The sequence below is a fragment of the Pavona decussata genome, unplaced genomic scaffold (assembly GCF_977016875.1).
Source record: "Pavona decussata unplaced genomic scaffold, jaPavDecu1.1 SCAFFOLD_52, whole genome shotgun sequence".
Classification (NCBI taxonomy): Eukaryota; Metazoa; Cnidaria; class Anthozoa; order Scleractinia; family Agariciidae; genus Pavona; species Pavona decussata.
Window position 1 is genome coordinate 975,850 of NW_028145474.1, and position 12,847 is coordinate 988,696.

The 12,847-nt window shown below is 37.6% G+C and overlaps 1 protein-coding gene across 2 annotated transcripts in view; it reads right to left on the reverse strand.

Moving 5' to 3' along the window:
- Positions 1–12,847, reverse strand: part of LOC146480801 (tudor domain-containing protein 7-like) — a 34,769-nt gene that overhangs the window by 17,106 nt on the left and 4,816 nt on the right. For both annotated transcript variants that reach the window (XM_085109165.1, XM_085109164.1), the window contains exons 3-13: positions 12,496–12,642; positions 10,593–10,621; positions 8,801–8,934; positions 8,049–8,088; positions 7,482–7,524; positions 4,948–5,005; positions 4,140–4,257; positions 2,782–3,051; positions 2,141–2,225; positions 1,213–1,489; positions 624–727 (exon numbers count right to left, since the gene is read on the reverse strand). In XM_085109165.1, the coding sequence (XP_084965291.1) occupies positions 624–727; positions 1,213–1,489; positions 2,141–2,225; positions 2,782–3,051; positions 4,140–4,257; positions 4,948–5,005; positions 7,482–7,524; positions 8,049–8,088; positions 8,801–8,934; positions 10,593–10,621; positions 12,496–12,642 (1,305 nt within the window). The remainder of the gene's footprint in view (positions 1–623; positions 728–1,212; positions 1,490–2,140; positions 2,226–2,781; positions 3,052–4,139; positions 4,258–4,947; positions 5,006–7,481; positions 7,525–8,048; positions 8,089–8,800; positions 8,935–10,592; positions 10,622–12,495; positions 12,643–12,847) is intronic.

A 12,847-nucleotide genomic window follows, 5' to 3' on the forward strand; every position in this document is an offset into this window, starting at 1 on the left:
TGGAAAGAACACATGCAATATCCGAGATGAATGATTCTGTGAACCCTCTTGAAAGTTTTGAAAGGTCCAAGGCTGTTGCCTAACAATAATTTCAAGGAGCCCAAAGCCTAGCATGTGAAGTATTAGGTACTGCTGCAAAAAATTTCGGTGCCCAGGGCCCAATTGTTCAAAGCCTGATTAAGCTAATCTTGGGTTAACGTAAACTTTGACAAGCTTAATAACTAATCAATAAAGTTTTTTCCAAATGATTTTTGTCTCTTAGGTTCGGCTCAGACTATTCTTCATCATAAGGTTAAAATTAGCCTTTAACAAGATTTACAACGAGCTACATGTAGATGGAAACCTAAGTTAACTTTTAATCGGGGATTAGCATTAACTGGCTTTTGAACAAGCAGGCCCAGAGCATTTTCTTGGGTACCCCAGACTATCGAGCTCCTGTCAGGCAGCAGCCTTGGATTCTGTAATTACCAGTAAATTCTTGAGACAATGCGAGATGAGTTTCTACATAAGCATTGCATTGACCTCCATTACTTTGTTGAGGGCAAAAAGGTAGAGAGTTGTATTTACACAAGAGGGTATTAGTTCCAAAATCAGCTCAAAAAAATTGTGACAAATGTACCAACCAGGAACTTTCTGGACATCTTCATCTTTAGACAAGAACCTGTGTCTCAGGAAAGGTCGTGCACTTGACTTTTTCTCTTCAGTTTCTTTCACTTCTTTCTCAATGCTGAAAAATGAAAGATGTTTAAAAGACAAACAATAATTATTTTTTACAGTTGAATCTCTAAAGCCCCAGAGCTGGAAATCTGTATAATAGCGGTGTATGTCCTATAAAAGTAGTAGATGTGTCAGGAGAGGTTTGACTGCGTACCATTCAAATAATTTTTACCTCAATAATATTTCCTACTTATAGACCAAGCGCGAGGGCATGGCCATACTGAAGAATATTGGTCTGGGGTCTGTTCTCCAAGGCATGTATTTCATATCATAATACTTGTTGAGAAAATTTCTTGAAACATCAAGATGCGTTATGTTTGTTGATCATTCCCTTTTTCTCATAACCCCTAGGTTTGATGAAGTATAGATATTATTGTAAGAAGAAATAAGACAGTACTGGGGCTTCTAAAGTTAACTTAGTGAATTTGCAGTTAACTGAGCCATTTATTTCACACTCTCTTTCATGTACACCTGTACGTGAGATCAAGTACACACCTTGTAGTGCCGGCAACATCTGGGGTGGGGACAGGGCTCGCCTGGCTCAATGATGATGACGATGACAAAGATGTTGCTGTTGTCACTGAGGAAAATGAATCTGTTGAAGATGAAGTAGTCAAGGATGATGATGTTGATGATGAACTGTTTGACGATGATGAAGTTGATGATTTAGTTGAGGAATTGTCTGTATCTCCCTTAGCAAGACCTTCTTTTTGCAAAGCAGCTCTAAGATCACTTCCAGAAGGATTTTTTAATTGAACATACAAATGATGCCCTGAAAAATACAATATGCATTTTATTTAGTTTACAATAACGTTGAAGGCAGTCCTTCTTTGTACTGTCAATAAATCAATCAATGAAGTCAATCTTTTAAAATTGGCTCTTGATGAATGTCTTCATCATCCCCATGATGGCAATTCCTTTTTTTACACCAATGATTGTTAAAAATAAATGTCTGAAAGAACTTATCCTGCTAATCAAGAAATGCTACTTCCAGTCCTTTGAACACAGTAGGGAGCTTAAGCAACGAAGACGACAACGGCAACGACAACACCACAAAACAATAGGTTTATTGAGCAAAAACAATCACTCTGCACGTGTGTTTTACATTTTGGTACATTTCTTTGTCGTCCTCTGTGAAAAAACAACAATGTGAAATGACCACATTTAAGGTTTCGTGGAGAACGTAAACGCACGACAGTGAATTTTTCATTTTCTTTCTTAACTTGTACTCCACTCCTACCAATTTGGTTCCTGGATAGTTCGCCATTTTTGTAAAAGTTGAGCGAGTTGAAATAATCATGAAGTAGCACAAATGAAATAAGTATTTTTTTTTCAGGTGACGTTTTCATTGACGTTGCCGTCATCATTGCTTAAGCTCCCTAGTGTGTGCAAACTGTAACATTCCACCAAATATGAGCAGTACCTTCAGCTCTGACAACTCTCATTTTCAGCATTTCAACAGCACACATCTCCTTGAATCTCTCAATTGAAGTAGCACCCCATTTCTCCTACAAAGTTTGAGTTTAAATAACAACAATTAACTGTTACATTTCAGGCATAACAGAAGAACATATTAAGTACAAACATGGAAGAAAAGCTGGAGATTTACAAATTAAAGTTGAAAAGTTGTTAAAGACGTGGGGAGCAGGGATGCTGCAGTTGTGAGAGCACTCTCCTCCCACCAATGCGGCCCAGGCTCAATTTCTGGATTCGGTGTCACGTGGGTTGAGTTTGTTGTTGGCACTTGTCCTTGCTCCGAGAAGTTTTTCTAACAAGTACTTTATGTATACAAAAGGTGCTACATAAAAGAAAACCATGAGGTAGGCATTATGGATCCCACATATTCTGCACAGCTTGTACCTATGGCAACCTCCTGGTGGGTAAACAAGCAATGAGAATAAGCTAGGGTATGACCACTGTTTCTCACCCAAGCTCATCCAACCCTGCAGGTATTTCAGCCATAGACCTTACCAAATCCATAAACTTTCAAACTGAAAGAATTTTAAAATTCACAACCAATGTTTCTATGAAGCGAGGAACTTGCACCAGTTTATGTCTAATTACCCCATCAGCTGGCACTGCACCATCCAGTGCACACAGGACAGCCATCATAGGCAACTCAGCATGCTCCTTCCTTAGCAAACGTAACCGTGATGTGGGAAGTGGTTCATGGTTGCCAAAGTCTACATAAATAACTTGAGCCCTTGGCATATCTCCTTTTGCGTGGCTCTCCACGATTCTGGCGCGATACCAGTTATCATCCTCGGTAAACTGTGCACAGCAACACATTCCTTGATTTATCGCAGCTGGAAGATCACCTTTGTTTGACTGTGCCTAAAAAAGTTAAACAGAATAAACAAAATGGCCACAGAAGTGGACTAGAACAAGGCATTACTCAGTTTCAAGGAGTCTTGGATTTGCGGCACAGGAGGCCTTTCCCACTAGATTTGCAGCAAGAAAGGAGGTCTCACATTTCTCAGCGAGGAATTGGGCCTTCCTTTGTATTTTGAGAGACAAACACCCCATCCATATGGATGCATTTTTGTTTGAAAATGCAAACATTTTTTTTCCAATTCCATGTTTCATCCCCTTGAACATGGAATGAAACCTTTTGAAACGGTCTCACCTGAAGAGGGGGACATGGGATTTTATGGTACTGCAGTGTCAAGTTATTCTTTAAACAGAATTTCAGCAATTTCATTGCTGCGGTATGGTGTGAACTGACAGGGTTCAGTGTTAAGTGGATTTGCAACATGGTATTCCAGGTTTTTGCACTTTTAACACAATGTTTTTGCAGTTCAACTTCCACTTCACTGTGAAAAACACTTGCCAAATTGGTGAACTTCACAAAACAATGTTAGCAATAGCACTCATAAGGTCTTGCACGAGTGGCTCACAACCCTTCTAGAAAACAATAGCACAAACAACGTAACAATACCCCCAACCCTAACAACAAAAGCTAAGCAGCTGGTACACAATAAGCTATACAACAAGCTTACACTGTACAAGAGCTGCAAACTTTTTAGCTGCAATTATATTTTTTCAACTCGCTCCGATGTCATAACAGTTGCACTTTTGAGCACTGATCACCATCATCAGCCCTGCAGTCGGTCACAAGCTTTCTCCTTGCCTTACCGTCTTGTACCATAATTGGAACCTCTTCTGGTGCTCTTTTTCGGTGCTCTTCGTGAGCACCGATGCATGAAATAAAACCAGACAACATAACAGCCTGATGAAGATCAGCAGTGAGCAATCAAAATATTGAGACCAAATCATGAAACTGATGGTAATACGCTCCATCAACTGATTTCTAACCACAACCAACAGTTGACAGCATCACTTTTCAGGAGAAAAATGTTACTTTTTGACAGATTAATGAAAAGTATAATAAACTATTAAATATAATAATAATTTTATCTCACCTGGAAAAATTCATTAAGCTTGCTACCTAAAGCTTCAATCTGTTCCCAGGCATCATTGTGTTGAATAAAGAAATGAGTTGGATCATCAATGTGGGAAACTGTCACTTCAGATACAGTTCTGGAAAAAATAACATGAAGGGTAACCTTGGAATATTTAGCATAATTTTAACATAAAACAGTTTTATTTGAATGGTCACACATGGAGACGGCTGACCACATGTCAAACTCTTGGCAGGTAGCTACAAATATCAGGTGAATTTGCTACTTGAGCAGTAGAAGTAGAGTATCCGAACTAGTCATCGGAAGGTTATACGTTAACCAAAGTTAATTAAAGGCAATGGTTATGAAACCTGACAAACTTCTTCGCTTCATGTTTTTGTTTGCCTTTTTGGCCTTGACCCTGCGCAAACAACAATAGAATTTGGAATGTGTTGGAGCAACTGACCAATCGAAACGTTTTTGTTAAGATATTCAACTGTGGTTTGAACGTTAAAACAAAGGATTGTGCAGGGTCGCGGCCCTTCCAACATAAATTGCAGCACCGTTGTTTTCATGGCAAGGTTTCCTAACCAGTCCCTTAATTAACTATGGTTAAACTAATATTGAAAACTAGTATTTCTTTCTCTGAGCATGCCTGCATCACTGACTGAAAAAATCATTAATTTATCAAGTGATAAACACTAGGCAAAAATATATCGCAATGCTTGTCCTTCACAATGCTTGTCCTTGAATTGAGATAGACATTAATCCATGCTAATTATTAAAACTAATTTTAATAAATTAGCATCTTTTAATATAAAGTGCATACCCCATTGCTGGCAAATCCTGAGGGCGAAGTGTGTAAAGTTCAACAGAACTTGAAGGCTCTGGGAAAAATAATAAATGATTTGTGATTAATATTTTTATGAACAGCAGTAAGGACGGTGCCTACTTTTGCTACTGCGCATACGTTCTGCGCATCTCTAGATACTCGGGTTTCCTATGGGTGGTGCCTACTGATACAGGGATATTTTTGCATGGTTTAAAACTATGCGGAGAAAGCAGAACTTAGCAAGTGTTCTTGGTATTTAAAAAGAAAATTGGGGATAACCATGCATTTAATAATGATAATAAATAATAAAGATAACAAAGCTTCAATTCGATAAAACACTGCTTCATATTTTAGCACTTTCTAGAATTATTGTTTCTTAATTATATATAAAAAATGCATGGTTACCCCCAATTTCCTTTTTTGATTCCAATAGCCCTTGCTAAGATCTGTTTTCCCGCTAACAATATACATACAAAAATTTCTGCAATCTGATTGGTGGAAAGTGGCTCAATTTATCCTAAATGTAGTGCAGAAATGTGAAATTGAGTGCAGAAAGTTGAAATTAGTGCAACAAAGGTGAAATCAAAATGATTGACAGGTACGCAAATTTGCAAATCGGCTGTCTCGAAACAAAATGGCGAACAGGTTTGAAGAGAGTAACAGCATTTTAATTCGAAGTTTAAAGGAAAGTGCAAAGAAACTCAACAAAGTACAAACAACAGGCTAAAAATTTGGAGGTCTTGGACAGCACAAAAGGGCTACGACCAAAATATTGAAAACTATGAACCGGAGGCAGTCAACAAAATTCTCGAGGATTTCCACGCAAGAGTGCGTAAAGAAGACGGGAAAGACTATACGAGCATGGCAGTCTTCGCACTGCAATTGAATGTTACCTAAGAAGGTAAGGTTACAAATACTCCACAATTAGAAACCGAGAGTAAAAAGGTTCAAAGCAAGTTCTTGAAGGTAAAGCTCGACTACTGCGACAACAAGGTTAGCTTAAAGTCAAGCGGCCGAACAAGTCTTGGAAGTCTGACAAACACTGAATTAAATGAGCTGTGGAAAAGCAAAACGCTTTGAAGCACAAGTCCTGGTACAAACAGTTTGGTAGCTCCTGACTCAATATTTTGGCGTAGAGCATCATGTTGAAGATTTCCATGTCGGCTTGGATGAAAACAAACGTTGAATTCATTGAGAACCAGACTAAAACACGCCAGTCTGGACTGTCTGCAAAGCCCCGGCTCCTGAAATCCAGTCAGTTCGAAAACATGCCGAGGACGGTGATTGACTTCAGACTTCTTTTAACATTGACTTAAAATTATGCTTTGTGATTTGAAAACTTGCTCTTTTTAGAGTGATGGTATTTTTAGCATGTTTTCCGTACATATGAACATGTATGTCAATCAAGCTTGTCATTTTTGAAACCAACCAAAGACAAGTAGGCGGAGCATTAGCTGACGGACAAGAAATAAACAAAAGCTCATTTGAAATTTTTGCATGTATATTATTAACAAGTAATCACATGATTTCTCTTGTGCAATTTGGAATAAATAAGTACTTGTAAAATTTTAAAAGAACTGTCCACAAATTGCACTCGCCCTGCCGGTTCGTGCAATTTTGTTAGCCTTTTAAAATTTTACTCGTGCTTATTTATTCCAAATTGCACTCGGAATCATGTGATTACATATACATAGTGTTTTACAATAACTGTCCAAATTCCCGCGCGCTGATTGGCTCGTAGCTATTGTCTATAAGAGTACAGACAATAAAAATGACGTCAGATGTAACGCGCGCGCTTTCTCAACGAAAAAAATAGCCGATTCCGCTCGTACTTTTTCCATGTTATTGTAAAAAACAAATCGACGGCAGTTTTCTATGGTCTATACTCTTATAGACCATAAAATGACGCCATAAAATGTCCAAAACTTGGCAGTGAAACCACCCGCCTGCGGCTCGTGGTTCCACTTGAGTTTTGAACATTTTTGACGTCATTTTATGATCTATAAGAGTATAGACCATAGAAAACTGCCGTCGATTTGTTAAATAAACTGAGTTACTAAAATTATTATCAAGAGAAAACCTCATGCTAAAAACTATTCCAAGTGGAGCTGACAGTGAATAACATTATACTAAAACTGGAATTCAGTGTGCAACAGCATTCCAATTTATGAGATGCTTATTTTGCGCTAATTTAATCTGATCCAAAGTTTGGCATGGTAACCATTAGACCACTGAACTTGTGACCACACCTGTTTTACAGTTATTTAACTTAACCAAGCCTGAATATCAACATCCACATTCTGCTCAGTAATCTCCATACCTTTCTTATAGTACAAGTAAGGAGAATCTTTTTTATAATCAGAGCATTTTCTCTACTAGTGATCATCTCTTTCATTCTCATGTCTTGTATGTTCACTCAGGTAGTGATGAAGCAAAGAGAAATTTCATAAACTAAGGTCACTGGCTGATATGTTTAAAAAACTCCTGTTAAAAAATACAACGAGCATCTACAGTTTTTTTAACACATGTACCTCCATTTGTCTGAGTAGCCTCTCTGTCAGGTGGTTTTTCCTCCTAAAATGAGGAAAAGAAAGTCAAATTATCATTCGATGCATGTTTTTCTTCCTTAACATTGGCCGAGAATAAACAACGTGACCTGCAAATAACTGCCTACAAATAATGATCTTCTCATGCGCAATACTGTCCAACTGTGTTTTGCTGCAAATGATATTCTGCTCATGCGTAAATTATTGAAACCATGCTCTTGTGTGAAAATTGTGTGAGCTGTCAGAGAGTAAATAATTATGAGAGACAAACTCAGCGATCGAATGATAAAACAATTATTGGACTTGGTTGTGATTTGTCAGTGTCTCACAGATCGGCTCGCCACTGACAAAACACTATATTTTGCTCAACCTCATCCAGTAATTGTTAAATAATTATCAGCAGCTTCTTGCTGTTTAACTTAACAGCGGATACATTTAGTTACATCATCATTTGAATGAGAAAATTATCTAGCATTTAAAAACATGGATGTGTAGTATAATGACTATGAATTCAAAAACATAATAATTTTGTATGAATTCATTTTGACATACCTGTTTTGGTGGATAAACTATGGTATTACCACCACCAAATCTGTCAAAGAAAATAACGCCGATAAGCAAGTGACACAGAATACTTTACAACTATTAGCTACAACCTCGGATCAAAACTGTTGAGACACATTTAATAAACTTGACAGTAACAAATCTTGCATCACAAATAACTATTATTCCTCCCTCTCTTGATCTTATTACTGCCATTTTGTTACTGAAAAGAAACTGGTGAATTACCTGATGTTCAACATTTGTGTGCGGCTGTGAAAACCTTGATTTGACATGCTAATTGTACATATATAGGTACCAGACAGGAGGAGAAACCGCAACAATAGTAAACAAAAGTTTCACTCACAAAACCATTCAAAGGATAATCATGGCTTTTTTTTTACCCTTTTTATCCGTGTAGGCCAGTGAAAATTTGAGCTACTACAAACTAAACTATCTCTGAAAAATGCACGGTTACCCCAGATTTTTGTTTTAGATTTCGATAGCCCTTGCTAAGATCTTTTCTTCCTGCATAGTCGTAAACCAAAATACCTTTGAATTAGGAGGTACAGTCTTTAAGAAATCAGACTTTCTCAAACCATTCCGAGATGCACAGAACTCATGCGCTGTACCAAAAAGAGGCGCTGTCCTTAAAATGCTAAAAGAACACTTTCCACATTGACCCCACTTGTCACAAATAGGATTGCACATATTGAATAATTATGGTGCATCAAAGGATGGAGCGGGAAGAGTTAGCTACTTACTCTTCGCATCTCGCTATGGTTGGTAATTTTTTCAATCTTTCCAGTTTGTCATTGGAGAGTTCTTCATTGTATAGCTTCTTGTACTCTGCGCCAATTCGTTTTAACCAAAGTCCCTTTGGCTTTTCTTCTAATAGCTAATGAAATAAAACAGCAGGGATTGTGTTAACAGAGTTACTACTTCACAGAATAAGAAATAAAATAGGTGTAAATTTATGGTACATGGCTTATCCACAGAGTGCCTCTTCATCCACTGTTTCCTGATTAATTAGCATTTAGAGACATTCTTGTTTGTGGTGCGTGGAAAACCTGAGAACCCGCAGAAAATTGTCAAAGCAAGAACAAGAGCCAACAAACTCAACCCACTTAAGACGTAAACTCTGAGAAAAGAACTAGGCCACATTGGTGGGAGGTGGGTGTTCTCACCGCTGTGCCATCCCTTCTCCCCAATGTCAGTGTGATGGGTGCCTGGAAGCTCGTGGCTGGCCATAGTAGAAAGCCTCTGGATGTCCCAGACACTCACCTTCCACTTCAGTATAGTGTGGCAATTAGTTAATAAGTAGAATACATGTATTATTGAAGATTTGTAATACAACAATAAGATTTATTTGTTAATTTTTTTGGCCACGATTTCTATGTGCGATAGCTGATTTGATATGCATCCTCCACTGATCCGACAATCACATGATAGTCAAACAGGCTTTTACCCGGGGAAAATCGTTTCACCTAGGAAAAATTTCCCCAGGTAAATTTACCTCTGGTTTCATTTTCCCTGGGTTAAAAGGTCACACTGGAGTGGGAGGTTAACGTCTCAAAGGATTAAATTTCAGCTCGCGTGTTCAAAATTTTGGCGCAAAAATGGAAAACATGCTCGAGAATCAAACGGATCAAAGAAAGGTTTTTATTCTTATTTCATTGCTGTTCATTACTTTACTTCAAAGAGCAAGACGAGCAAGAGTAATTTTACTGCAGCGCCTGATTTCTCAAAGGATTCAAAGACGACGAAGAGCCGCATTTAGTCAATTCTTGACTATTTTTGCGTGCCGAAAACAACAACGGTCCAAACGTGTAGCATGGGTTCTTCCGAGGCCGCAGTATTGGTTTGTTCCATTCCAATGCGTTAAACATGTGGTGGAAAGAAAATTATTTTTCGAGTTTCAAGGGAAACATTTAATTTCATTTGCGCGACTGTTGGTCCTGTAATCAAGCGACAAGAAGAAGTCACGTTCTCAAGCGCTTCCAAAATTACTTTCACAACGCGATAATTCCGGATCTGTCAACAGCGCGATCGCCGACGAGCGTCCATTGGTCGGCTACTCTGGGATTTGATTTTTCCCTTTCACTGCTTTAGGGTAGTTGTCAAGGGAAATCCACAGGACATTCTTTTGTTCTCTTGCGGTTTTCAAGCCCCAGACGATAAAACTTTCCCGAGGTTATTTACTTAGGGAGAAATCGGTCACACTTGCAAATTTGAGTTTCCCTAGGGAAACTGTCAACAAGTCAAGTTTCCTTAGGACAAAACCCTGTAGTGTGACCACAGCTATTATTGCATTCAACATAGAAAGAACACACTCCTAATTAATACAGATTGGCATCGAGATTGTTGGGACAGTTAACAAATAAATGGATCTTGGGACATGTATCTGGCATTCCTGCAGATTGTGCAGGGGCGGATGACATCGTCACCACCTTGGCAAAGGAGAGAGAGCCTGGGAACAAGATCATCGAACACACTTCCTGATCCTTAATTATTACTAGACATAATTAATTGTTAAATAGAACAAGAGGTCATCACCTTTTTAATTCTGGAATATATCTCCAAGTCTAAAAAGGAAAGAACAAAATAATGTCATTGACCTTTGATGAAGATATGTGAAGAGGGCAAGTACCCACTTTCAGCTTTGCTACAATTTCCTGAGGATTTCTGAAAAAAAAATTCACCAGTACATCCAAAAGTCACCAAGTTACGAGCCATTTTTCACATTTACTGGAAATTGGCAGCATGAAAACCCTCTTGCCTAGCTTTCTTTGCATGGCCATAAAATTTGCCATAATTTTAAATTTATTTTAACTCTTTTTGCAATAACAATAATATTATTGTTTGGAGCCTTTAGAGTGCTTAGCTTTCGAAAGGGAAAGGGAAAAAAAGAAAAAAAAAACAGAACTTAAACTTGTGACCACCAGATCGCCCCACCTGGGTCGACTAAGGTGGGTGTCACATGAAGTGTAAAAAAGAAAGGGCATTAGAAGAAGCATGATGCACTACATGATGGCCGCTTAATTGACTCACAAGACGTAATGTACAGAAGGACTCACAAACTTTAAGGTACTACTCAATCACATGTCATGACACAAAAGTAAGGTAGCCTACACTTCAAGGGGAAGTATCACGGGAATTTGGTGTTATATCAAAAATTCCAAAACATTTTTATCAACAGAAACCTGAAAGTATTGCTCAAATTTGTTGTAAACTACAACCTCAGTGTCCTAAGATTATCGATGAGTTTCTCTGGTCACAGATGGACTGGGTTAGAATAGACTGCAACTTGAAAAAAGTTAAGTTAACTGTTTTCAAGTTTTCCCATTTTCATTTCCAAAATTCACTTGAGCAGGTCATGAGTTGTTCTTTTCAAGAATTCAGTTGATTCTTGTTCTTGGTGTTCTAGAATGTGTTGTCGCACCATTTTAACGACAATAGGTCAAAATCCCAGTGATACTTCCCCTTTAACAGACGAGATCTCACTCAGAAAAAGAAAATTAAAATTTGTTACTTACATGTATGTCTGTTTCAAAAGTCTTGTTAAAATTATTCCACTTGAAATATTTAAAATATGGTCAAGTCTAGCCTAGCCGTAATACTGGAAAAGGAATCCGCTCTTGCAAGTTAAATCCAGCCTTGTTAAAATGCTCCTCTTACACCCTAAGTCACCTTTGAAAATTTCTTCCTCTAACATTCCCAGTGTATTGCTGCTTGGTCCTGCCATGCACTGTTCTCCACAGGCAATTCAAAATGAATGCTACTACTAAACCTAAAAGGGTCGGCTATTAAAAGACAGTTTAGTTGGTATTTAACAAAACCACATTCCAAGCCATTTTCAATTTTGCCACCAGTCACATCTAAACATTGTCTGCTGCCGACGGTAACAAGAAGGCTTGCATCCCATGCCAGACTAGAAAACTATTTATTTACTTAAGATAAACCACTGATTTGGAGGCCCACTGATTGTCTTAAATAACTGGCCCTAAGCCTCTGACATAATAATAATAATAATAATAATAATAATAATAATAATAATAATAATAATAATAATAATAATAATAATTAATAATGATGATACTAATAATAATAATAATAATAATAATAATAATAATAATAATAATAATAACAATCTTTGTACAGGGAGCCCACATCACGAAAGTGATATTCAGTGGGGCCCTGTAGATTGAGAAATGATTTAAAAATTACAATTATTTAAAAGTAGAAAATACAAAGTCAGCGATAAGAAATAAAAATTAGAAATAAGAATTAAAAACTAGCTAAAAACACGCTCTTTGATACGTTGCTTAAAAATTAAAAAAGATTTTATGTCTTTGAAAGACTGTTCTAAAAGGTTTAATCATGTTTCATCAGGTTAAGCCCCATGACTGTCAGGGTTTACACGACACTGAGAGCCCAGCTGATATGATCATGATCTTACCTTCTTCACTAAGTGAACTGCTCTGGTCCTCTGTGTTTACTTGCTTGGGTGCTGAAGAATTTGATAGAAACACCACGCGCTCAGGCTCCCCACTTTTGTGGTCGCTTATCAGTGTCACCTCCATTTCCTGCCAATTTGGTCCACTTCCTAAAAAGAAATGTCTTTAATCTTTATTGTTTGCTTTTTGTTTCGTTTTGTTTTTTGTTTTATGGTTTTTTTGTGGGAGATGCAACAGACTTTGGCTGCTTTCGACCAATTAGCTGAAATTTTCAATAATTTATTTGGATATTTTTGAAATTTTTCGTGTCAAATGGAGAGACTTTTTTTTCAGTTGTTGCAAACTTGCAATCTC